General features: G+C 38.7%; 1 protein-coding gene across 18 annotated transcripts in view; it reads right to left on the reverse strand.

The window, feature by feature from the left end:
- The window catches only part of mark3a (MAP/microtubule affinity-regulating kinase 3a), a 49,159-nt gene that overhangs the window by 14,819 nt on the left and 7,686 nt on the right, over positions 1-26,654 (reverse strand). For 9 of the 18 annotated variants that reach the window (XM_028438287.1, XM_028438293.1, XM_028438292.1 and 6 more), the window contains exons 2-10: positions 24,047-24,229; positions 18,971-19,024; positions 10,518-10,566; positions 9,232-9,297; positions 4,897-4,967; positions 4,652-4,708; positions 3,847-4,083; positions 3,516-3,656; positions 2,315-2,414 (exon numbers count right to left, since the gene is read on the reverse strand). In XM_028438287.1, coding sequence (XP_028294088.1) covers positions 2,315-2,414; positions 3,516-3,656; positions 3,847-4,083; positions 4,652-4,708; positions 4,897-4,967; positions 9,232-9,297; positions 10,518-10,566; positions 18,971-19,024; positions 24,047-24,229 — 958 coding nt within the window. The remainder of the gene's footprint in view (positions 1-2,314; positions 2,415-3,515; positions 3,657-3,846; positions 4,084-4,651; positions 4,709-4,896; positions 4,968-9,231; positions 9,298-10,517; positions 10,567-18,970; positions 19,025-24,046; positions 24,230-26,654) is intronic. The other 9 variants (XM_028438304.1, XM_028438291.1, XM_028438302.1 and 6 more) reach the window with 1 other exon arrangement.

Raw genomic sequence — 26,654 nt, forward strand, 5'->3', positions numbered from 1 at the left:
ACTCCTTTGACTGTTTGCATAAGCTTGTTACTTATTTATCTGTACCGAGTGCTCATCTTATAGAGACAAATATGTTTAACAAGTCAAACTGCAGGGAATGCACGTGTTTCACAGAGGAGTCCTCGATGAAACACGTGCAAGGTTTTCCTCAGTGAGAAAAAACACTCAACTAATTTATAGGAAGGACTAAAAGGGAAATTAACAATATTATCAGTACCCATTTTAAATTGTGACGAGTCTGCACTCTGCTGTATAAATATGTACCATATTTGCTTAAAGTTGACATATTCAAGAGTTTTTCGTCTTGCGACTAAAAATGTGAACTGAATGTCCCTATTAATGCATAATGGCTTCTCGCTGAGCTGTGACTGGCAGGAAACCACAGAAAGTTAGCAAATATATGATTTCTAAAGTGCATTTGGAAACTACGTCAATCAGACTCTGGTAAAGTAAAGCTGAGGGACGAGTAGCAGAGCAGGGGACTGATTACAGATAAAAATGACCATAAGAAGCTGTAAATGGACTGATACGTAGACGTGGAGAAGCAGCGTGTGTGGGGGTTTATAGAAACTCACAAAAATAAGGTTTTTAACTTGTTAACAGGAATAAGAAGGTAGTAGATTTACCAGCTCTGAGCGACAAAGATGCAAAAAGATATAAACTTGTAACAACTGTATTTAAAGGTAAAACTCTCATGGATGCATTAAAAAAACATGACATAAATCCCTTGTTGGGGCACGGTTTGGGACAGATGTTCGAAAACATCCTGAAGCTGTGTCTGCGCCTGAATTAAAATGACAAATTTAATTCATTTCTCATTTGTGTGGTAAAAGCCTCGTCACAGTGCAGCCCATCTGAGCATCACAAGCTCCCAGTTATCAGATTCTCCCCAACGATGCCATCTAATTTGGTCAAATCAAAGCTTGGCACGACGGCGAGGAGAAATGACTCGTGGCAGACGTGCCAGAACTCGGTGGGAGGCCTTGAGCAGCGCTCCTAACTTTGATTATTAAAATCCCTTGGTCTGCGCCTGAGCACTGACAGCAGAGGGAAACGTCAGGTTTAAGGTGCGGTGAGGGTTTACGTGTTGAAGGGAAGTTTTCAGAGGTCAGCACAGTGATGTAACAGACCTTTTAGGACTGATTCAGATGTGACAGAACCTTTTGTAGAAGATGGTTTCTGGTATTAAACAAAGGACATCTTTAGGAGATCTTTACCCTCAGATGAATGAAGCATAGACCATTACACACTAATCAAATACCTGAAGACTAAAGGTATAATATATAGAATATCAGCTAATCTTATATTATCATGTCAAACAAACTCTGCTATAATGTGTATCATGATATGTTAATGCAGAATGATGAATGTGATGTTTAGTATGATGTTTTTACAGTAATTTTGTTGAGTCGTCTTCTGTTTTTTGTGTCTTATTGTGTTTTTGAAGTCCTTATGTGTATTTGCTATGGGGACTGCATAAAACTGCATCTCTGAATTGCAGCCAGTCACAGATGCAAAACTATGAAAGATTTAAAAAAAAGTATAATAAAATATTTTTGTCCTGGAGGCTACTTGTAAATGTTGCAGCTACAAACAAACAAGGTATGTACACATTAAAAAGGAAATATAAGTATACTACTAAAAAAACGTAATAAGAAACATAAACATAGAGATGCAATGATAACCGTGGGAGTTCCCACGTTGCTCCTTTACACTTAATTTAGATGTTTAAAATGAAGATGTATACAAATGATTAATCAACAAAAGACCTACTGAAATTATTTTAAATTTGTTAACTTAAACTGGATTAACCATAATGAACGATAATGACTTAAATATGACAAACTACATAACATTTGATTAGCTGCTTTCAGTCCAGAATAGTCCAGAATTCAGTTCCAATGTATCCCTTTCTTTGTAATCTTTTAAAGAGATTCAAGGTTTCAGCTTTGGCTGAAGAGACATGAAGTTCTGCGAAAAGCGACGCTCCTTATGCATCTTTCACACCAAACTTCCTCTTTTTCCCACTCGTGTGCACGGCCAACTGCTGCAGTTACATAACGGCCTCCTTTCTCGCTGCTCCCGTTTAATAATTCATGGTCACGTTTAATCTTTTCTCACCCTCAGCTCTGAAAGAAGCAGGGCGCCTGCCTCACGCTCATCTACCACCCCACATTTTCACTTAGATTCAGTGAGAGGAGGAGCTGGAGGCAGTTTCTCCTTCAAAAAAAACTAAAACTCGGTCTGATTCATTGCTTAGCAGCTGGTGTGTGAGTGAGTGTGTGCGCGCGTGTGTGTGTGTGCATGTGCGTGCCTATCCTCTTCTGGTCAGTGATGTCCAGCTCAGGTTCGGTGTACGGCTTTAGCTCGTCCTCCTCGAATCCTGCATTTATCCATCGGTCCTTCATGATTTGCTGCAACAAAGTCAGAGAGTTGTTTTATTACCGGAATCAGCATCCTGTGAGAAATGCACGTTTTCACATAAACATTAGATTTCATTCGTTTCCATTTACATATTTACAGTTTTCTGCATGACAATCATCACTCTGATTATTCCCGATAAGACTACTGATGCCGACCTGTAAACCAAGCTATGGCCTTTTACCATTTGGTCGCACTTAGCTGGTGTCGCTACATGCTAAGCTAACAAAAAACCTATGAGACAGCACTTTTTAGTCACTGCAAATTGATAACTTAAGAAAAACAGCAGGAGCCCTCCAATATTTTATCCAACACTGGGACTGGTGGATCATTGTGCACTGCAGTGTTGTACTTTACCACAAAACACAATTTTTGACATAAATTTACTACATCTTAGCAATCTCAAAACTCAGCAGAATTTCTGGTCAATCTTAGAGCGGTTAAACTGCTCCATGGTTTGATGGTGTGAACTGGCCTTAAATAAAATCCCCGTGTGTTTGAGGCTCTGCCTCACAGTTGGAGTATGAAATAAATGATTCAGCAGCTCAACATCAAACAGTGAGGCAGCACTTCAACACGTTCACACGTTCTTAATTTTGCCCTTCAGCTGCACGGAACTCCTTCCCACCTTTTTTAATTTGTAGCCCATCAAATGCCATTCCAGACAATTATATTGCCATGACGTAACCGCTGCCACACAAGTCCAATTTTTCTCAGTTGCCTTATTATTTATCCAAAAGAATGGATGGAGAATGCTTCTCAAATTGAACTTGTAAGGTGTTCGCAAGTAATTACATTTTTGAGCTTCTTCTGGTTTGTCTTCACTACATAGTAGATTAGGGAAATTACTCATCCTTAAAGAAATAAAAAATAAAACCTTGTCCTAGTAAAATAAGGCATATCATTAATGATGCTGAGAGGTTTCCTCCAGTCACAAAATGGGACAAAGACAAAAACTAAGATGCAATATTGATGAATACAACACAGAGGAGGAGGTGCAGTGAGGAGGATGATGATGATGGAGTAGGGACAATCGCTCAGGTCTCTCACGGTGCAGACGTGCCGAGGGGAGAGAAAAACAGAAGAATATTTACGTTTTCTGCGTCCTCCCTCACCTCCAGAGTTCCCCGCTTGGCTGGGTTCAGCACTAGGAAGCGTTTGATGAGGTTTTCACAGTCCGTGGACATGTAGAAAGGAATTCGGTACTTTCCTCGGAGAACGTGCTCACGCAGCTCCTGCGGGAGAAGGAACGGATTTGAACTTTATTAGTGTATTTTTCCAGATTAATGTTAATGTTTCCTAATCAGATATCATTGAAACACACACAGCCTTTTAAAAGTACAGACACTGTAGTGTGTATAAATCTTTTAAAGTCACCAAAGAAGGGTAAAAAATGTAAAAGACAATCAAAATGACTCCTCCCACCTTCAGGTTCTGTCCGTCGAAGGGCAGCGACCCGCTGACCAGCGTGTATAGGATGACCCCGAGGCTCCACACGTCCACCTCGGGCCCGTCGTACTTCTTTCCCTGGAACAGCTCCGGCGCGGCGTACGGCGGCGACCCACAGAACGTGTCCAGCTTGTTTCCTAGTGTGAACTCGTTGCTAAAGCCAAAATCGGCGATCTTGATATTCATGTCGGCATCGAGCAGCAGATTCTCTGCCTTTGGGTGGACAAGGAAGCGACTTTGAATTAGTTTGACCTCCACAGTCACACCTGTGTTTATTTAAAGTCTATCTCTGAAGCTCCATCTGACTCCTAGTGGCCTTTTGAGTATATTTTTAACCAATCAGGATTAGTCAATGTTAAAAAAACAAATGGGGTGTTCACGTATGGTATGTTCTGTTCCTAGCAACGCTTTATCTCCAAGCATAAGCCGGTTTCTACAGCTCTGCGCAAAGCAGACGCAGATATCGTGACGTGAAAAAACAACTGAAATATAGATTTCCAGTTGGAGGGCTTTACTTTGTATTAATTTCAAAATACACACTTGAGTATGAAAATATTTCTTACATTGCAGGATTTTATTCTATTTTTGAATTATAAGTGTTTACCACTAAGTTGGTGCCAAGACCTACAAAGTTTGCCTTAATGCTTGGGAAGTCAGTCTCACTCACAGTAAGAAAATGCAGAAAACAACATTGTTTGCCGTCTCCATGGCTTAGATGGTTCGGTCGTCCTTTGCTAACGTGTTGTAAGAAAACCGTGTGTCTTTAGAAAATGTTTTTCACCTTCAGGTCTCTATGAACGATGTGCTTCTGATGGCAGTACTGCACCGCAGACACAATCTGAGAAGGTAAACAGACAAAGCTTTCACTGAAACACTAATCTACATGACTGGGTCATCTTCAAAACTGTAGCTCTTGTTGTTGGTCAGATTCTACTATGCGTTGGTTTATAGATACAAGTGGAGGGTAAAGGCTGGTTTTAAACAGTGGTCATGAGCTTGTTTGTGCAGATGGAGAAAAGTGTGTACCTGTCTAAATTTAGCCCTGGCCTCCTTTTCCTTCATCCGTCCATGTGCAACCAGGTAATCGAACACCTCTCCTGCAAAATCATGGTGATTGAATGATCAATGTGCAGCAAACATGCAAAACATTACTCATGTACAAGCAGGCGAGAAAGAGAGAGAGAGATGGGAAAATTCATCCTGATTGAAACATAAATAACTCTCCAAGCAGCTGGCAGCACCCATGTGTGCGGTTGGAGGGCGTTTCTTCTCCACATTGAACTAGCTGAAGGCGTGAAGCTGCTGCTGAGCTACACTTTAGGAACATATTCATCCTTCGGCTTCCACTTCTGCTTCATTGACAGCCAAAACGTGAGCAGGCTCGCTCGAGTGCGTACCTCAAACAATCCTTCACACTAAATAAATACGTTAAATTAACTTAAAATATCCTGACATGACTTGAGTTATTCAATCCTGAACACTTTCTTAATTTTAAGACATCCTTATTCAATTCTTGTTCAGTTGAAATAATGTATTTATTGGTAAACAACATTTTATTCGTATAAGCCTCTTATTACTTATATTACTGTTATACTGTTATATTACTGAGACGTGTGGGGTTAGGTTAGTGTCAAAAGATTAGTTCATGTACAACTTCTGCAGGAATATTATGTTTAAACTTAAATATTCTGTTACAAATGTAGAAAGAAATTTTTACAACTTGTGGACTTTCTTCCTGTGGATATGAACTACCGATGATAACCACAAAGTCACGGGCATTTAGGTCGAGTGAAGATCTGCAACGCAAGTACAGCACATGCGTCCTGCTTGCAACAGTGAATCTTATTCCATAAATGTTTTACACAATTATTGTCAGTCCATGCTGTAGTTCTGCAGTGTGTATTGATGCATTATGACTGTAAACAGCGTTAGGGGACTGGTGGCCTAGTGGTTAAGGAAGCTAGCTTGTAATCGGAGGGTCCCCCGTTCAACTCTCACCCGGGCCATCCCTGTGGGATGCTGAGCAAGTCCCTTAACCCCAATCCAACCCCTGGGTGCCTGCAATTGGCAGCACACTGCTAAAATACAGAGAAAAATGTCACTACGGTGATAAAGTATACATTAATATTATTATTAGATTCGACAAGAAAACCAAACTAGAAATAAAGACTACCTTTTTTCCATAAATTTTTAATTATTCATATTTAATGTAATCAGAGGTAGCAAAAGTACTAGTCTTCAGTTCTCAAGTGAAAGTATAGAAACTTGAATAAAAAATCACTCTGGTAAACGTAAAAGAATTGAAGTTGCTCCCTTACTTGAGTAAAAGTTAAAAAAGAACAAAATGTACCTAAGTAAAAAAGTTAAACAAATGGGTTTTTAAACCAGCAAATTCCATACATTTTATTTTTTACTTGTAGAAACAAGTTAAATCGGTTACTTTTGAACATCTGGAGAATTTAGCACTCATAATTAATGAAAAGCGTAAATAAAATGTGTCAACCAAATGCTCAATTAAACCCAGAGCAGCTTTGAGTTTAACATTTTTAAACTTGAAAATGTTAACCATAAAACTACTTGTCATCTCTGAATGTAATCCTTCATTTGGCATTATCATCTCATTGTAGTCAAACTAACTCCAAGTGAGCAGACTGAGTTTCCTAACAGCGTCTGCAATCCGTGGAACAAAAACCTGAGGACAGTGAAATCAATGCCCAGCTCAGAGTTATAAGATTAATGTTGTTAACATTGAATGTGATCGACCGTCTCTGATGGGATTTGCTCCCGAGGGGAAACTCTTCACATGTGTTTGACACTGTTTGGGTTTGTCTAAATTCATCCTAAAGGCTGTACATCACACGACCAGACTGATGGGAGGTCCCTGATTAACCAGGATGAATCCAAGTATTTAAAGATCATGACCTGTACCACAAACGGCTCCATATCAGAAATTCTTAACATCTCACAGCTCCTCAATATGTAACAGCCAAACAAGCAAATCCATTCGTGTGAGTAGGATACGGATAGATTCCAACAATGTTATTATTGCAGGATTGTATGATTGGTCAGAAATGCAAAGAAGGTGTGGTTTGTGCTATTCAACCACCCCTGGGTTTATTACATACTATGAACTTGTGCACAAAATAAACAGCGTGATCTGATGCACATGGTTATCCAACGACTAAAACATCTTGAAATAGTTCAAATGTCTCCTCATCTGTCTCCTGTAGTTTTTGATTAAACCACATGCTCGGACAGTTAGTGTTACAGTCCAACTGGTAAATATGTTATTGTGTGAGTGTGTGTATGTGTGGTTCTGCTCTCGTTGCACTTACTGTGCTCAGTTAGTGTGGGTGAGTGCTTTGTTTGAGACATGCTGCATTAGTGATGAGCGTTAATGCTCAAGTAGCAATTTTTAAAACTTCCTTCTTTCATTTTAGGCCGGCAATAAATGGTCCACGGACCTGTACCGGTCCTCGCCCCAGCGGTTGGGAACCCTGCAGTAGAGCACAAACCCTTAATGTAAAGGAATGATGCAGTCTTAGATGCATACGAGACGAGTATCTAAACAGAAAACAACCAATTCACAATTTACTCACTAGCCAGCCTAAAAATAAACAATTAAGCTGTATCATTGGATAAGTTAGCACCCTCAACTTGAGATAGTAAATAAGTCGTGACCAATACTCGGGAAATTACAATAGTCGAACAACATGTATGAACGTCTGAGTCATCCTAAATAGTTGGTGTTGCAGTCTGAGTTGTGACCATGTTATCTTGTGACTGGTTGCTGATTACAACAACAGAATTCTCTGTTCTCCTGAAGTATGTAGAAAGATTTACGTCTAACCCCATGGCTAAAAGACAAAGTGGATAATTCTTCTCCATGTGACGATTTCTATGTTGCAGTTCCCAAACGCTCTGATTCTGACATTACAACAGTGTCTAACCTCTCTAACGTTAGAGGTTAGAGAGGTGAAGCGTCAAGATGCATTTGAGCTGCTGTGTGTCGTTTTCGGCTTGTATCTGGTGGTGTTGATCCTGGATTTATTAAATACCGGTAGTTGTCGTTGTGAGAAGTGCCTGGATTGTCAGCAGAGAAAAAACATTTCATTATGGATAATTAAAAGATGTTTACTACAATCTGCCAACCCACAATTTCATTTAGCAAATGAAATCCACACACGAAGAGGAAGCGTGGTGGCGGATACAGCTCTGTAGGTTTGAACCAACAACCATCTGTTGTGATGTCTGTTGAATTACCATTCTACATTTATTAATGGTATGTGTCACGACAGTTGAGTCTTCAGTGCATTCGTGAGTGGCTGATTAAGGCCTGTTATCCCTGCTGTTGTGTTCAGAGCTGCTCTCATCCATCGTCCTGTACAAATGAATGTGCAAAGGGATGAACACGTACTCGCCCACACAGAATCAGGACCAGTGAAGTGAGGACCGTACCATTCTGAGTGTTAAGTAATCAACAGAATGTTTTAACAAAGCAAACCTATTGAATATTACACTATAAGTAATGTGGGGTTCACTTTAGCATATTATCTTGTTAATAATTACACATCTGTGTCAACTGTTTGCAATGCTGAAATTTCAAACAAATGGGACAAATAAATTAGGTCTCATCCTATCATTAAATCTTAATCTATCTGATTAGATGGTAATCTTACCCTTCTCATCTCATTTAATTTCTTCTTATACAAACTCATCACATCTTCTCCTGTGTCATTTTATCTAATCCCATCTGATACCTTCTCATCTTCTTTCTCATCTACTCTTTTCTATCACAATTTCCTCATAGCCTATATTATCCCATTATATCCCATCCAATCTGATTCTATACCATCACGTCTCGTCTTAAATTGTCCCATTTCCTTTTACCTTATCCCCATTCATCTTAATCCATCTACTCTTAATTTCATTTTCTCTAATCTCATTTTATTACATTCTTTACAAATATCTTTACAATATTACAAATTCATTTAGCAGACGCTTTTATCCGAGGCGACATGCAACATGAGCAGTTTGGGCTCACAGTGATTACCCCCTCTTAGCATCCTACACCATCTCATCCTCTCAGCTTTGCATCTGATCATTTCTCATTCTGTTATCTCATCTCATCCTATATCAACCCATTTCATCTTGTGTGCGCATCTGATTATATGTCATCATATTGTTTGTTTTCTCTTTTCATCTAATCTCGACCCATCTCATCTCTACATCTGATCATTTCTCATTTTATCCTTTGTCATCTCATCACAGTGAGGACCAAGGATTTCTCAATCATTTGAATGACTGGAGGAAGTTAACGGGGGTAAACCTTTTCAACCCCGAGTTCATTTTGTGTCTCACCTCCGCTGGCGTACTCCATCACCAGGTAGAGTGTCCTCTCTGTCTCTATCACTTCAAAAAGCTTGACTGGAAGAGAAAAAAGAAAGGAGGCTATAGATGATGATCACTGACAAGTGGCAACGGAAGGAATAACATCTTAGACAAGCAGAGAGACTGGAGATGATCTGAAAGTGGAGTCTGTGTGTGTGTGTGTGTGTGTGTGGGCAGGACTTTATATTTTTTGTTTTCCAAAATAAGCTGTTTTCTTCGTTGTACTGCAGCAGCCTGCCGATACAAAGCAGTGTGTGGTGATCGGTGAGAGCCGAGCGGCTAAATATAGATGATGGAGAGCAGGAGGAGGAGAGATAAAGACTGTGTACGAGCTGATGAACGCTCAACACGTGAACGAAGGGAACAGTAATAAAGAGTAACAGAGGGAATCAAACATCACAGTGAGCAGCCTGAATGACCTAAGAAACCATAAAAATATAACTTTTATTACTGTTTTCTGCATTTTAGTTATTTTATGGTAACAGATCAGACAGTAACAAGGTTTGAATATCAGCTCTTGTACATTAAATTCATCTGACAATATAATTAAAATAATTATAATTAAATTGTACTTGAGTTACAATAATTTAATTTCCTGCCATGTTACATTTACTCTTGAGTGCCGAGTGAATACGATGTTAGTACCTTTTGTGCGATTCGTTTCAATTAATGCTCAGATTATTTTAATAATGGCTGCCATCATTGAATTTTTCCTGGATGGATGATGGAATAATAATAGCAAAAAAGTACAGAAAGAGAAAAACAGGGAAATACATTTATTTTTATTTATTTATTCAGTTTATTTCCGACATGGTTACATTCACTTTTTTTTTTTTTGGTACATGCTGAAAAAGGAGACGAGAGAAGCAGTTTGCTTATCCAAGTCCCGTAAATACAGGTACATCTAAGAAAATCAGAATATCATGAAGGTTTTATATTTTTGGTCACTCATTTCAGAAAGTCAAACCCATATATGATGTAGGCTCATGACACAGAGTGAAATATTTCAAGCGTTTATTTCTTGAAATTTTGATGATTATGGTTTACAGATAATGAAAATACAAAATTCAGTGTCTCGAAAAGTTAAAATATTACTTAAAATTAAAAAATCTTCTTGGAATTATTATTTCCATGTAAACAATAATTTAATTCAGAATAACTCATTCTGAATTTTAAAAACATTGTGTAACCGTGGCCATTTTAATGTAGGACTGAATGCATTGTACAGGAAACTGCTTTATGCAAGTTTGACTCACCTATGTTGGGATGGTTCAGAATCTTCATTATTCTAACTTCTCTGAAGAGCTGAAAGAAGAAGAAAGAACACACAAGGTTAAAAAGCAGGTTTTAAACAGCAACAGGAAGGTTTTTACTCACAAGAATAAAAACATCTCAACGACAGAGACTAAAGAACATGAAAAAATGACCATTATTAGCTCAATAACTCATCAGATAATTACAAAGGAGAAATGTGTTAAAATTTAATCTCGACAAGACACCATAAAAAATGAAGGAATATTAAACAGCCGCTGCACAGACCAAGAAAAAAAAAAGGGAAAGACTTGGAGACGTTTTTCATTGTCAGTTCTCATCTTTACAGTTAATCAGATGCAATTGGTCTGTTGGACATTTTGTAATTTATTGTTGACAGGGACAGATCTCTTCTTAAACCGTTACCAAGGTGTTGTAAAAGTTTCATTTACTAATAAAGTGTGTAGGGACGTGCCTGGAATGGGTTCAAGACCGAGGGGTCCGCTTCCTCTTGTGAAAAATACTCGGATACAACGGATGTATTTGCATCCTCCACTAATGTGATTTGATCATTTAATGAGGCAGTTTGGCGGTAAAAAAAGCAAAGTCAGCAGCTTTGTAGCACAGGTCTAGATCTGGATAAACACTCACTCTCTGTGGTAGGAAACAGGGTTCAGACTACTTCCTGGGCTGCTGGAACACAGTTTGAAATGGCCATCAACTTCAGTTGTCTGTGCTAACAGACTTGGGTCCTAACATCTACATACCTGCAACATGGAATCATGGTGCATCCGTTTGTGTGTTTACCTAAAAATAAACACTTAACGAGCAGTGACAAAGATGTTGAACTGAAATAAAGCAAAAATACAAACAAAACTGAAGAAAGAAGTCAACTTCCTGTTTCTTTTTCAGGTTTCACAGCAGTCATTTGAAGATGGCTAAATATGCTTTTTAGTGTTTAGAGAGCAGATTATTATTATTGATCTGCTGTGAGCTGGACATGCTTGCTTTGTCTCCATCTAAATCTAAAGGAATTGAACCCTAATGAAGATAACCTAACCCACAATCATTCCAAACCACACAAGAGATCAGGAAACAAGTCTCAAAAGAAATTTGTTGAATGAAAGAACAAAATACTTAAGGTGTTATTTATCCATTTTTGAAAGAAATCTTGTTATTAAAGTAAAAAGAAACCAGAAAAAGTCAAATATTGCATAAAAACACAATAAAGTATAGAGTTAAATATAATAGTCACTGATTAGCTGCGTTTTATAAAAAAAAACATGGAAAATGTTTTTGTTAAAAGGTGCTTTTATTCTGAAAAACAAAACGACAAAAGCTTAACACTCAACACTTATTTCCTCATACATCCCACCCCCAGTTATTAGTGACATATCACTTGATAAAGAGATGACCAGCTGAACCGATACACCGTACCACGAACCAGAACATCAAACTTTGTTCTCGTCATGTTCATGGAAGAAATAAAGACTTCAGCGGGAACTTCCTGTTGGCTACTGTGTCTTGTTTAGTTTGATCTGTTTTCAGTTATGGAGCGAATGACCTCACGATGTTGCTGTACTGGACGCCCTGAACTTGGATTTCATGAGCAACCAGACAGAACTGAAGCTCCCGTTTATAAAAACATGACGAGAAAAAACAGTTTTCGCTCGTGTTTGGCAGTGACCCCGAGGTGCTCTGTGTAGAGCAGTTCTGGTTTTTCTTGTTTACCGTTTACAGGGCAGATGGTTTGTGTCACAGAGCCACTAGAGCTGCACAGGTTGCTTCTCATGTTAGTAAAAGAACGTAAGACGAAGCCGGAGGTTTAGCTTCAGTAATTACAGGCTTCTCCACATAAAACAGCTCGAATTACGCACTGTAACAAACTGGGCAAGTTTCACACACCTCCGGGTCAGATCTCACTGCTGAGGCTGAAGGAAGGCAGAAATACACGTTATGATGGTTGGTTTTAGTAAACAACAGCCCTGGAGTAGATTTCTACAGACTTTTGAAGGTGTGCTGTGGCCACTGAAGCAGATCCTTTCACTCCTAGAAGCTGAAATGTTTGCATTAATCATCCAATAGATGATGATTGAGATCTTTCAATAACCAGTTGACTACCTCTGAGGTGTATCACTTTAACTGGTAATCATAACTTGTGACGCGTCACAGCTTTGTAACACTGATTCTGAACCACATGTTTGGTCACTATACTATTAAAAACACCTCAGATGAGAACTATGCTTCGATGGGTCACAACATAAATTCACCAGTAATCCCAAACACTAACATGTACTAGCAATACTGGTGTATAAAGTCTAGCCTTTTCATGGTCGAACAGATACAGAAGGAGGACAAATGGATGCATTTTAGCTATTTCAAGGTGTCTAACAGTTTTTAAATCAGTAAAAGAACAAACATCTTATTGATTCTTTTTAAATAACACACGTTTGTGAAAAAACGTTGAAAACTATTAGTTAACGGACGGATTAGAAATAAAACCCTTATCAATGAGTCTATTCACAAGAACATTGTGAACACACTGAGCTGGAAGGAAAAGGAGGAGGGAGAGCTCTGACTGAGCTTCATATCCTTTAATTCTGTTTAAAATTTTCCCTGCAGACGATTATCCAGACAAAATACATCTTTCACAACTACTACGTGATAAAATTATTTCTATGCCACATACCCATCAGTCTAACTCCTTCCTGTATTAGTAACATTTCCAGCTACACAATGAGCTTTAGCACACCTGGAAGTGTTGATAAACAGCATGGGCATGGAAACACTTTGTCAGGTATGCAACGCTGTTAACAGAATTAGTGGAAAAAGCACGAGACTGATGATGATTCACTGCAACTATCAGGTGGAGGACTCAAACCTGCTTGTGAACCAGTCACACAAATCACAACAATGCAAAGATGTCCTGGTGATGCAATCCCTGCTGTGGTTTACGGTTTGAAGGTGAAATCACACCTTTGGTTACGGTCGTTTCCTGTTAAGACTGGACTGGCCTTGATTAGCTCTGATGACTGAAAACAAACCTCCCTGGGTTCAACTTTAGATCATCACTGGTTGCTTTTATGAAACCGTCTTCCCACAAAGGCTTTGAGTCACAACAAATCAGGATTCAGCAAAAGCATCATCGGTGCTTCTTTAACAATGTTGGATCACACAGAAGATTGGTTTCTCTATCTAAATATGGTCTTTGGTCAGGCCCAGCTTTGTTAAATTTTAAATGTATTTGTTGAAAGCCTCTTGAGATCGAACATCTCATTTTCAAGGGGGACCAAGAACATATAACATTTCACATACACCAATATAATGGGAAACTACAGTGTTTCCCCTAGGTTTGTACTCTAAAAGAGAGGGTTCACACTGTAGTAGTGATCCATAGATCGGGCTATGTGATATAAACCAAAAATGATAGATTTTAAATTTAATTTTTTCAAAAGGATTTCGCCAGAATAAAGTTTCAGGGTTGAATAGATGATGATAGGAGAGACTGAATAGTGAATGTTGTCAATATGTCCAACAAAAAAGTGAGAGCCTGTAGTAGTCATTCCAGATTTCTAACTTTGCTCTCCTGATTTAGTCTGAACTTCCAGGTCTCACCCTCCCTTGCTGACCTATGACCAGAACGGGCTTAGGGCAGCGTCTGCAGGTCGAACCAGGACAGCAAAGAATGAGGAGGAGGAGCACAGTGAGGGCTAAGAGCCCCTGACAGATTTGAACGTCAAACAAATTAGACTGAAAATAAACATTCAGACTTCAGAAATGATATTCCTCCCTGCTCTCTGTCTCTCGCAGCTTCTGACGGCTATAGAAAAGGTCAACACGCAGCAGTGCTAGATCTGAGGCAGGTCTAAGCTGTTTCAGGAGAAGGAATGAGAGCAGAGAAAAGAAAATACACCAAAATACAATATTTTTATGTTAGTCTTTAAAGGGGACATATCATGCTAAACCCTTAAATGCATTTTGTTGTATATTTAGAGTGCTTAGAAGTACAGAAAAAATCAAATTAGTCTCTTCAGGTGCTCCGTAGATATCTTTATATTCTGTTTTGCTCATATTTTTCAATCTGTTTCGATTTTTCTATTCTCTATTACGTTTTTTGAACTATTACATCACAGTATTTGCAGCGGAACTGCCAAATTAGTACATCAACTCCAGGTCCAACACTTCGAGCAATCTGCCATTTTTATTTCTCGCTTTTATTTTGTAGTCCAAGCTCAAGGATGCTGAAGTTACGAGAGGATAAGTCAAAATGTTGGGTTGTTGGATGTAGTAACCCACACACTTCATTACACCGTCTCCCAGCATCAGAGCCTTTTCAAAGTGCCTGGTTGAGTTTTATTTTTCATGTACCCACATCTGTGGGTAAGGTCATTTTTGTGTGCGCGAAGCACTTCAAGGATGACTGCTTCTGCAACCTCCGCCAGTATAAAGAAGGATTTGCCGAAATGTCTGATTGAGGGTTCAATTCCTTCTATCTTTGGAGACGACGAACAGAACACTTCGGTAAGCTGTAAATAACGCTAAAAAGTGTGATAAGACGTCCCCGTCATTGTTTTGTTAGCATTAGCAGTTGCACCGTCTTCATATGTTAGAGCTGTGTGCTCGTTTGAGATCCTTGATGATATGGCCTACGTGATTTAATTTAAGTCTAAAGTTTTCATTAGTCATTTCATTTTGCCATTTTTGTCTTTGAAAAGACTGTATTAAAAAGCATTTCGTGACGTTAGCTTGGTGCTAGCGTTAGCTCAGTGCTTGTGTTAGCTCACTTGTTAGGGTTCTGCAGGTTCATCATCTTCATTTTCATCTCGCTCCGCCGGGTCAGACTCTGGCTGGAACATGTAAAGCTGGATGGACAAGTCTTCTGTTGTTGACATTTTGTAAATAACCTCTGAATAAAAAGTTTATGCGCCGCTACATAGCAGTATCTCTTCTGTCAAACTACAAAAATGGCCGAGCAGGGTGGAGTTGAACCGAGTGTCATCTGAAGAGGGGGCGGGGTATGGAGTGTCTCATTTGCATTTAAAGAGACCGCACCAAAACGAGTTGCTCTCAGAAGCACATCAGAAAAGGGGTAGAAAAGGGGCCTGTGGAGCTACAATAATGAGGAATTCAGACCCAAGTATTGCAGTTCCGCTTTATATAGACCACAACTGTATGATTTATATGTAAAAAGGAAGGATTTAAAACCATGATATGTCCCCTTTAAAGGTTTGCCAGTTGTCTTTCATATTTGACCTAAATTCAAACTTATATTTTGGTTTTATTTCAATAAAATTCTGGATGCATAATATTCGGTCAGCTAAATTACAGGTTATCCACTTTTTTTTAAATTATTCTTCTTAAAACCTCTTTATAAGACTGATGAGTTGACCTTATTAGATTGTCCCACCCAGAAAAATCAGGTGTTGAACAATTTTGATCGTACTGTGTATGGTTTGCTCCATTAATCTTACCACACAGCGATTCTGTCCAGCCATCAATCTTCCTCCAGGCCAGAAATTTCCTGCGTGATCAAATGAGATCTAATAACGTGACTCGCTACATTCGAAGCAACTTGGGGTTTTCCGACTCTCTACTTGGAAAAGCGACTATGAACATCACCTTTTTTTTTTAATATTATACCATTCAGCCATGCTTGAGATATTTCAACATGCTGCCACTGAGATTGGAGATATGAATTTTAAACTTTAAAAAGCCGATTTTAGTTGCCTTGAACGCAGCACTACGCTTTTCTCAGTCAGCTGGCTTCTTGATTGACTACATTCTGTTCCACGTCACAAATCACAGGGTCATCATGAGTGAAGAGTTGTCTGCTTTCTCCACAGATGAGTTTTGGTCGTAAATATGAAACAGGTTTAATATTTACGATTGTCTGCCCCGACCCGTCTCTGAGCTAAGTATCAAAACAGATTCACTCTTAATACACCTCAGACCACAGAATAATCTTATAGAATAATCGTATAAAACACAAAATAATCTGGCAATTGAATATTGCTAAAAAATGACTAGGAACTGATTTCTTCAAGTGATTGAGTTTTAATGCAGTCCGACCTGAGACACCTCCCTGATGAAAAAAAGTCGCAGTAAGTGAAGACGACAATAAGATCAAGTTCAGTTCTACTAAACAGCTTTAGAAACTCACAAGATTACGGGCGAACTTTGTTTTTAACTTATCTCAAATCAAACAGACAGTGATAAAGACGATGACACACAAAGTGTTTCTATAAATAGAAACATGCTACAAAAATGGAAACCTTAATGTGTCGAGTCTTAAAACGGCGAGATCTTCAAACTGATTTTTTGTCCCTTTCTTAAAATAAACAAAGAAAGGAATCAGAGTCCCACACAGAGCAGCAGGGAAAAAATAGTCTGAATGCCTCACAGAGAGGCCTTTTTTTCACATCTGTGACAAAGCAGGAACCCTAAAACAAGGAGCGCCGACAAAAGCCTCTGGCTTTGTGTTCCCGAGACGAGGCAGTCATGAGTCAGTGCTTTTCTGTCAACGTGGTGTGACGGCCAACGCCAAAGGCCCTGGCCTCAGCGCACAAAGGCCAGAATCAATACAGCTTTGGAAAAACTGATGGAAAACCACTGGCCCACCACTGAGAGGAGCTGAGCCGCCGCTGGCTAGACGTCGAACATCATCAGAGTCACCAGCAGCAGCGTCGGCGTCCGGCCTCGACCTTGCTAATCTGTCCAACAAGGACAACAAAACACAAAGTGGCCAGATCTGCACCGGATATGTCAATATCACCGCCGTCACTTCATGAAACCTCCTCCAGGCCAAGGCATGGATCCAAAAAGCGGCACCAATCAAAACACACAACTTCACACTGCTAAAGAGTGCGGACTTACACACATGCACGCCCACACGGTGACGGCTTCAAACTGTAAAGTGAAACTGCTATTCAGCCGTCGGCACAAAGGCCCATTCACCCTTAGTGAGGGACATTTGCATCTTAAAGGAAAACCCGCTACTTGATTTGGTCGACTTAGAATGAGAGAAAACAAAGCGGTCACTCCCAGCAGGATGGGAAGAGCCAGAGCGAGAAACAGGAGAGGAAGAAAGACTCAGAAGAAACCACGTCATGGGATCAATGAACTCGGATGAGGATTGTACCCAAAACAAAAGAACGTCCAGCAAGGAAAAAGACTCAATGGCCACGTTTACATGGGAACTTTAATTCCTCTTTAAAGCGGAATAAAAGTTAATTCATCTTCAACCTGACCTTGTAAACACTTAATTCCTAATGCTAATTTAAATCTGAATTAAACCTAAATCCAATATAAGTGGCTGGTTTATTCCGATTTTAATTCCGAATCAGATCATTCCTCTTTCTTGTAAACACTTAACTTGGTTAATTCCTCTTTAATGTCATTCGGGTAATTTTGCACGATTTGCTCTGGTGCCCACATAATACAAGATGGCGGCGTCCTCGTACCGCATGTAGAGGCTAATATCACCAGTTTATCATTTTACCTGTGGTTTAAGCTACTATCTTTACTAGGGAGCAACTATTTATTCTAGGTGATTGTTTTCCAGAGTTTTACTGGGCTTTATTTACCGGTGATTAGTTCCCATCTCCCTTCCGCTCCACGGTCCAAACTGAAACCGTGTGTTATTGTCGAGCTGTTGCTTCAAAACTAAACAAAAAAGCTCAACGATACAGAACTCCTGAAAATTACAATGCAACTTTGGAGACAATTGGTGACAAATTCGAAGGAATTTGACGCTAACTATCGCATGTGTCCCCTGAACTAAAATGAACCGCAGCTTTGAATAATTGGCGTGTGCTCTACCTTGTATACAGGTGAGAGTACAGAGAAATGCTATTAGTGGTGAATGAGGCTCTTAAACAATGAGTATTCATAAAAGTGTAGGAATAAGTATGCCCGTTTTGGTGCTTCCACCACTGAAACACCCGGGGCGTCGACCAGGAGCAACACCAGGTACAGGTGAAGCTCTCCCTGTGCCTCCCACTACTGTCTAGAAGCTGATACATGGGAACAGAAATCAATAACTAAGTCAGTATCTAAAGCGGTCATTAACATTCAGATGAAATATATTTTGTCTTTTTTTTCCAGCAAAGTTGTAAATTTCAATACTATGGGTTGACATATCATCCAGAATTTATGGTATTTTATCTCTCACTTATTCGCAAAAAGGTTTATCCGCGTATGCTTTGGAATCTACTTTTAATCATACATGCAGTATATCTATTAAATCTACAAGTCTACTGGTTCAAAACTGGACTGAACGGGATCGTCCGTTTCCATGAAAGCACATTCATTCATCGCAGAAAAGCCTTCAAGGAAAACAGGTTCTCTGTCCCAGCATGCCCCGCTTCCCTTTTACACAATTGATACTCAATCTGCTGCAGCTCGTGAATTAGTAAATGAATTCTGTCACAGTATGAGAGCAGAAAGGGAAGTAAATTACCTTCTGAAGGCTGTTTGGGTTCAGCTGAGTCTTGTCTATGATCTTAATCGCCACCTGTGGAGATAAAGACAAAGTGAATTACAGGTTAAGATGCAGAAATGCAACAAAAACTGACATTTTACAGAGAAAATAACAACGAGTGGGACTATTCAGGCACCTCACGATTCAATTATGATTATAGGCAGTGATTCGATTATGAATCGATCAACGCATCTAGATTTAGATCTCATTTCTTTGTTTATCACCTGACGAACTGCTGTTTTAAAAAAACAATGTTTAAATTCAGACACAGGTGACAAGTTTACCTCTTACACCTTTTATTAAACCAGCAGAAGATCTATTTAAGCTGTTATGTTAAAACTGCGCTATTGTAAAGGGCCAAAGTAGCAGCATCCTTACTTGTCTTGTAGTATACAATACAATAAAACTCTAAAGAAAAAAAGGGGTCTAAATTATTATATACAATTTATCAGATATAATAAATTAGCAGCTCAGCCATAGTGCTTTTAATATCCATTAGCATTTCTTATACATTTCATGTCATTTTAACCAATATTTCTTATTAGTGTCAATATACCGTTTCCATTATTTTTCAGTTTTCTCTTAAATGTAAAGTATTATTTTATTGTTTGTTAATTTTTTTTAATAAAGCTCAAACAGAGTTGAGTCTAGAGTTTAAAAAAATAAACAATTAAGTAAGTCAAATATTGTTTTGTATTTTTCTCATTTTCTAAATATTGTATTAATACCATGACTCCAATATTGTGTATCATATCGGGAGCTTGGTGCTTCATCCCACCTAATGTAACCCTTTTTTCCTTCTATGAAACAGTGGTCCCCAACCCCTCCACTGGGCAAAATGCTGGTACCAGTCTGTGGACAATTTGGTACTGGTGTGCAAGGAAAGGATAAAGTTTAAAAAACAATTGTATACATTTTATTTCAGGAATTCTGACATCTGCCTCAAACTCAATACTATTGCCTTGATGTGTTGCGTCCAGCCCAGTGAACTGGCTTGCTGTGCACATATAGAACACCAATGCTGCGAGTTTGCAGCGAGCCGCACTAATCATCCACCAAAAGTATAGAAAAGTATCCACACAAAAACCTAACCTTACACTTATTGTTGAAAACATTATGTAACGGTTCATACTGTAGCCTGGCATCATGGGAAATCATTCCATCTTCACTTTGTTTGTTTGGAGGTGGTTCAACGTAACAAAGGCGCTATCGACAGCCACTGTCTCTTTATCACCACATCGAGTATCTCTGGTTTACTTAAATCCAAGTTCTCAAGAAAACCATTAACTATAACCACACTATAGTATAGTTTATTTGGGTTGAGGCAAATGTACGCAACAGACTGAAAATGATCTAGAAACTAAAGATTTAACATTTGAGTTCATAACCACACGATGAGGATGTATCCGAGTCTCCTTGTTGAGTTAAGACAGAGCATTCTGCTCATCAATTATAAACAGATGAAATGCTGAGTGTCCTGAAAACAGCCATTAGTGCCGACGCAATTTAGGCCGACGGATCTGTTTGTGCGTTGAATCGGAGGATGTGAGGCGGGGGCTACAGCGCACAGAGCATAAACCGGGTGGAACAACTCCTCTACAGCACAATTGAATGAAAAATACATCACGTTCAGATGCTCTTGTAACACACAGAATGTAAAAAGACAGGTAGTACATTTGTTAGAGGACTTATTCATTTAAATATAATCTACACTGGAACTACTGTGTAAATGTAAATGTATGAATTAGGTGGAAGTTATAGGGCAGTTGTGTGTTGGCTAAAAGGAGCTTTGAGTGCCTAGAAAGTGTACACGCTCAGTGTAAAGCTTTGATTTATTTACCAGCCTTTCATTTATTTATGAATGTGACCGTTTGCCCTAAGTTTTAATACGTGTGTGTAAATAAATCAGTCCTGAAACTATTTGTTGATTACACCAACTGAATCGATTAAGAAAATTAGTCAATGTAGATTATATGAGTCGAAGCATCTTTTTTATCCTGGACTGATTTTCTTGAAGCACTGCTGCCCTTCATGCTTTTTCTGTTAACCATGGCAACCATTCAATAGCAGGAGCATGGAGACACTAGCAGCAAAAGTTTACCAAAAAAATAAGAAAAGATTGTCACACCAAGAAGCATCTATTAAAAGCAGCAGACTCTTTGTTAGATTTTTGTATGTTTATTTGTTTTGTACAGAAAAAAAGAGCTTAAAAAGATGTTTGTGTTATGGAAATCTGTTAGTTATGGAATAAGACCAAAAAGCATTAAGACTGCAAAACGTGCGATTACCTTTTTGATTAATCATTTAAACTATGGATAGATTAATTGATCACTAAGGGCCTAAACTACCAAGCTAGATAATTCTATCTTGGATTTATCTCCGTTAGTGGGCTTCACCTAACCAAACATTGTCTGTCAGACAGAAGCTGTCCTATGAAATTTGATTACAACTCTCTAAGTTCAGAGTGTTGATTTCAGCCTGGCGATGTGACAGGGGAGGAGATTAAAGCATCAGACCAATCAGAAACACGGCGAAACTGTGGAGAACAATTTACGTCACAATTGAGGAATAATTCTTTAAAAATATGAAGAATTAAAATCCATAATTCAGACCAAAAACAACACTGTTGCTGCAGTAAAAGCAGCAAGTAATTAATGCAGGAACAGCCGTGATTCCGTGTTATGAAAGTATCTGAAATTGCTTATACGTTATGAATGATTGGCAGCTTTTATTTTGGTAGTCAAAGTGTTCCTCCACTGCAGCTTTTGGTGTTTGTGTGTTTCTAGTGTTCTGACCAAAATAGTAAAGACTGGCTAAGTATTTCTTCTAGGCAGGACCAGATGAGGTGCGTGTGGACCATGTTCCGATGATATTTTAACCTTTGTCACAGCACACCATGTTCAATGTAAAAAGACCAGATACAGCATTGAACAGTAAATTAGCATTTTCATATTGTATATTGTAAGATCTTGCTGCCCTTTTTTTCTTTAGACCACAACACATACCAGAGAATGAAGGTTGTACTACCTATTCACCTGCTTTCTAATTTCAACACAAAAACCTTTTTAAATGATTCCAGGCAGTTGTTTCATATGTTTTCATGATTTGTGAATAAATGATGCAGCTGGGAATTGAAGAGTGAACTATATCTATGATTAACTTAAAACATCCTCTGTCTGACTGTGGTCATGGAGCGTTACATAATAACTATTAAGTCCCACGTCTACCATTATTATAAGATTACTACAGTGTCCCACTTCACATTGCCAATATCGGTATCGGTCAGCCATGAAATTCCAAAATCAGTCAGGCTCTAAGATCTGTGTCTACTGTTATACTTCAATGTTGTTGACAACATCTGAAAAAAAAACTGAAATTATTTTTATACTGTATTTTCCAGGCTGCAGGGCAGGAGGACAGAGATATTATGTTTTTAGCAATTGGGTAAGATGGAGCAGGGTGATGTTTAACACCTGCAGCATAGCGACCCTTCAGGACCACGTTAGCACAGTCACGTTAGTCAACAAACATGTTTCTTTTTAGATATTGCTGCTGCATTTTCCATTTATTTACATCATTATTCTCAGACTTAATTAAAAGAGAAGAATGAGTGTATTATCAATGGAACTTTAGGTCTTTCTTTTTTTTTTAAATGTTTGATTTTTGATTCGATGTAAAACTAAGCTTGTCTACCAAAAAACATGCTGAAAATGAGTGTTCCTAGAATACTTTTATCATGTTTGGAGAACATTAAAGCCATCAGAGTATGTCTGAGGCCAGGGCTGAACAGTGTTGGATTGCTGTGGTTATTTCTGGAAGGGGAGGAGCTTATGTGAGTGTCTCATCATCACAACGTAAACACAAACTTATTTGTTGTACCCACTATTCTTAATTAGGACTATACCACACTTTGGATTAACATTCAGGTTGTTTTAACCCAAGGGACCAGAGATATAAACCAGTATACTAGTGTTTAAACTTGAACAGAACCTACTTTTATTTCTGCATCTCAGTTTCTTCATTTGGAATGCGAGTATGACTTTAAAGCTCAATATTAATGATACATTACTACATTTTTAGGCATCAACAAATCCACAGTGCCATAATAACGTTGAAGAGTGTATTGCATGAGCACAATGGTTACATACTGCATTAACTGGTGTTGACTAATTTGTGGCATGTCATAACTGGTCCAACAATTAATCAGTCAGGCTCTAATAGATATCATTTAATGCCATTTTGAGTTTTGCTCCATATCACCCAGCGCTATTACAGCACTAACATATAGCAGAACTGATAGCAGCCTATGAGGTAGCAATTCTTAGTGTGGAACCACAGAGAAAATGATCATTTCAAATCTCTCATTCCTCCTCTGCTTTCACTTTATTTGGTTTATTTGGAGAACGGAATAAGAGCCTGAACAAATGCTCCATTAGATAATCTAACCATCAGAGCTTGATCTATGATGCATCCTGGTTCGTGTGTTCAAGCTAAGTGATGCACACACCGTCTGGCAGTCTTCCACAAAACATAATATAAAGAAAATGTGACTTTCACACAGAGGGCTCACCTTCACTGCTCTACAGCTATGAGACAAAATGCAACTTTGTGTATTTTGACACCGTTCTGTATGAGAAAACCGCAACTTCAGCTGTTTGAGAACCTGCAGTAAAAAGACGTCACTCTGTCCATGAGCCTTTAAGTCGATGCTTTACTGCTTCTTCGTCCTTCAACTGTCACAACGTGGTCCTCGATTCACATCCCTACATTTTTCCACTTTTTATAACTTTTCAGGACCACGCGCTCAGCTGCTGTTTCCACACACTGACAGGAGCAGCTGCAGTCAGTGTTATGGCAGATTCATGTTGTTGATATATTGAGGATTTCATTACTTCCTGATGCTTAGGCCAATAACGCAAAGAACACCACCGATATTTTCTGCACGGAGACGCACTATTTCTCTGTTCAGGACATGCTCCAGCCATCACAACATGGTTCTTGGTTCTGATGTTATTAAAATAAACCATTGCAGTCTGGTTTGTTTGGGACTCTCACCTCTCTGCCTGTAAGGATGTGTCGGGCCAGCTTGACCTTGGCAAAGTTTCCTTTTCCGATGGTTTTGAGCAGCCGGTAGTTGCCCACGTGAGGCTGCTGCGGCTCTTCGGAGCTGCGGGATCGAACACCCGTCCGTCCCGAGCGGGTGCTGACCTCCTGACGCCCATTGCTGTGAGACGTGTGCTGTGGGCAAAAAGGAAAACACACACATTAGGACGAGAACCAGCAGATCCCGGTATCCGCCGTGACTCACGGCGGCCTACTGTGGCACATCCACTTAGGCACTGCAGGAAAAAACACTCCTGATATTTATAGTTCTGCTCCCAGACAAAGAAAGTGAGCTTTTCTCCCAGCAACAGATAAACACTGCCATTTTTCCAGGCAGTTTGGCAAAATAAACCAAAAGCCTGAGCCTTTGAACCCCTGAAAACAGTCCTAATACTTTCAAATCCACTCATTTAAAACAACAGCACGAGTTTTTAATCAAATAGTGCTTTAAAAGAAATTAAAAATGTGGAAAACTCAGATTATTTGGTCACAGAAGGTACACTTCACATCTATATGAACTCATATGACCTTTCGTTCACAACTGTAACGGTAATATGTTGTTGGTCTTTTGTGGGTAAAACCGCTTCATTTGGTCCGAGAATGTTTTCCATAAGTGTGATGAAAGGTTATGGGATTTTCTGACAATATTCCTAAAACACATTAGTGAGGTCAGACCCTGGACACGCTCTGGACTTTTTCCCAAAAGGATCCGACAACTTTGAACAACAAATTTAGCCTTTTAACGTAAAACCAAGAAATGTTGGACTTTTAACAAGAAAGTCTATAGTCTATAAAGTCTATAAATAAACAAAATTCAATTAATACCATATTGTTTACCAGTAATGTTGCTAGATACGCATCCTGCATCCCTGACGCATAAAAATCTAAAAGGACGCAGTAAATCCACTATCCATGCGTCCCAGGGACGCACCTCATTTTTCCTATGAAAAACGACACATTGTGAACAACAACTTATGTTTAAAATCACAGTAACTAGCAAAAGAAACCTAGTCGTCAGCAGACTCCTTTAACTTAGCGCACACATGATCACCTTGTGTACATGCTAGTTTAGCCTCTACAACAACTAGCAAGTTAACGCAGATTTCATTTCAAAATGTTTCCTGGGACCGCTTATTGAGTGCACCGCCCTCCCCCTGAAAGCTCTGTCCGTTTTTCGTGTAGCGCCGCGGGGCTCCGTGAGAACGTGATCAGCTTAAATCATCTTCACCTGCTCAGTGTTGGAACTGTTGTGTCTGGCTAACTAAGAATAACTCAGTACCTGTTGTCCTTTAATTCTTTTTATTCCAGCCTTTTGTCCGTGTCTCATAGGTGAACATTCACGGTCAGCAAGCTACCTCAAGTACAACAGTTTCAGTGGGAACTTCCGGTTTACAAAATAAAAGTTTGTTGGAGCAACGTTATTAGAATGTTACATTCTAACAACTTCTCATCAGAGCTACAGAAGATAGGAAAATTTAAATTAGGTTAATTTAAACTAAGTTGATCAAAACTTAATCATTAAACCTGATCAGATTTAGTAAATCATTGATCCCTGAGAGAAAATTGGGTGACATTAATGCTGTTCTCATACATCTTTATATGACAATTAAAAAGGAGCAATTAGAATAATCCATGTCACGACAACTTATATCTACATTTTAATTGTATCGCCCTTAATTTTTGACACAATTTTTTTTATTTATTAGTATTTATTTTGTTTTCTCACAGGATTTAAAATCTAATGTTTTCTTTAAAAAATGATAAATATTTCTTAAAAATGGAATTAAAAAAAATTAAAGTGGAAAACAGAATTTTGGAAAAAATAAAACGAAATTTGGAAAAAAATAAAACGGATTTTTTAGGGCCCTAAGTCAAAGATACAAACTTCTTAGTAGTAAGCAGTGATGTTGCTAGGTACGATACATTGTAAACAACAACTGTTTAAAATCAGATATCAGATTTGAAATTGTATTTGTTTAATTTCAGATACATTTTGAACATACATGAATATATTTGCTAATTATAGACATATCATACAACCATTAAGAGCGTTTAACACTACAATTTAAGAAATAGAAGAATATAAGAAATAGAAAGAAATACATATTTTTTTATTGGGGACCCATTGAATTTCCCATGGACCCACTCAAATCACCACCTGTGGGTCCCGGGGACTCACTACATTGAAAACCTATCAACATCACTGGTTTTACGGTTTTTATTTTATTTTCTTATTTATTTTTGTGTAGTGCTGTCATTTTCTGTATTTTTTGTTGCTTTGAGAGTCATTTTCTGTATTTTTTTTTTTTTTACTCATTTTGGCTTCTTTAAGTTGTTTTTGTGTATTTCTGTCATCTTGTTTGTCATTGTCGTGTCATGTTTTATATTATGTTGTGTCATGCATTATATGCATCGTGTCATGTTGTGTATCATGTGTTGTCATGTTGTTCATCTTTCCAGGTGAGGGATAAGGAAACATGCATTTCTTCCTCTGAGACTGTAAAGGAGCTCCATAGTAGCCACCGGTCCCACATGTTTGGGTTAGCTTAGCATGTAGCGG

Source organism: Gouania willdenowi, chromosome 22 (genome assembly GCF_900634775.1).
Source record: "Gouania willdenowi chromosome 22, fGouWil2.1, whole genome shotgun sequence".
Taxonomy (NCBI): Eukaryota; Metazoa; Chordata; class Actinopteri; order Blenniiformes; family Gobiesocidae; genus Gouania; species Gouania willdenowi.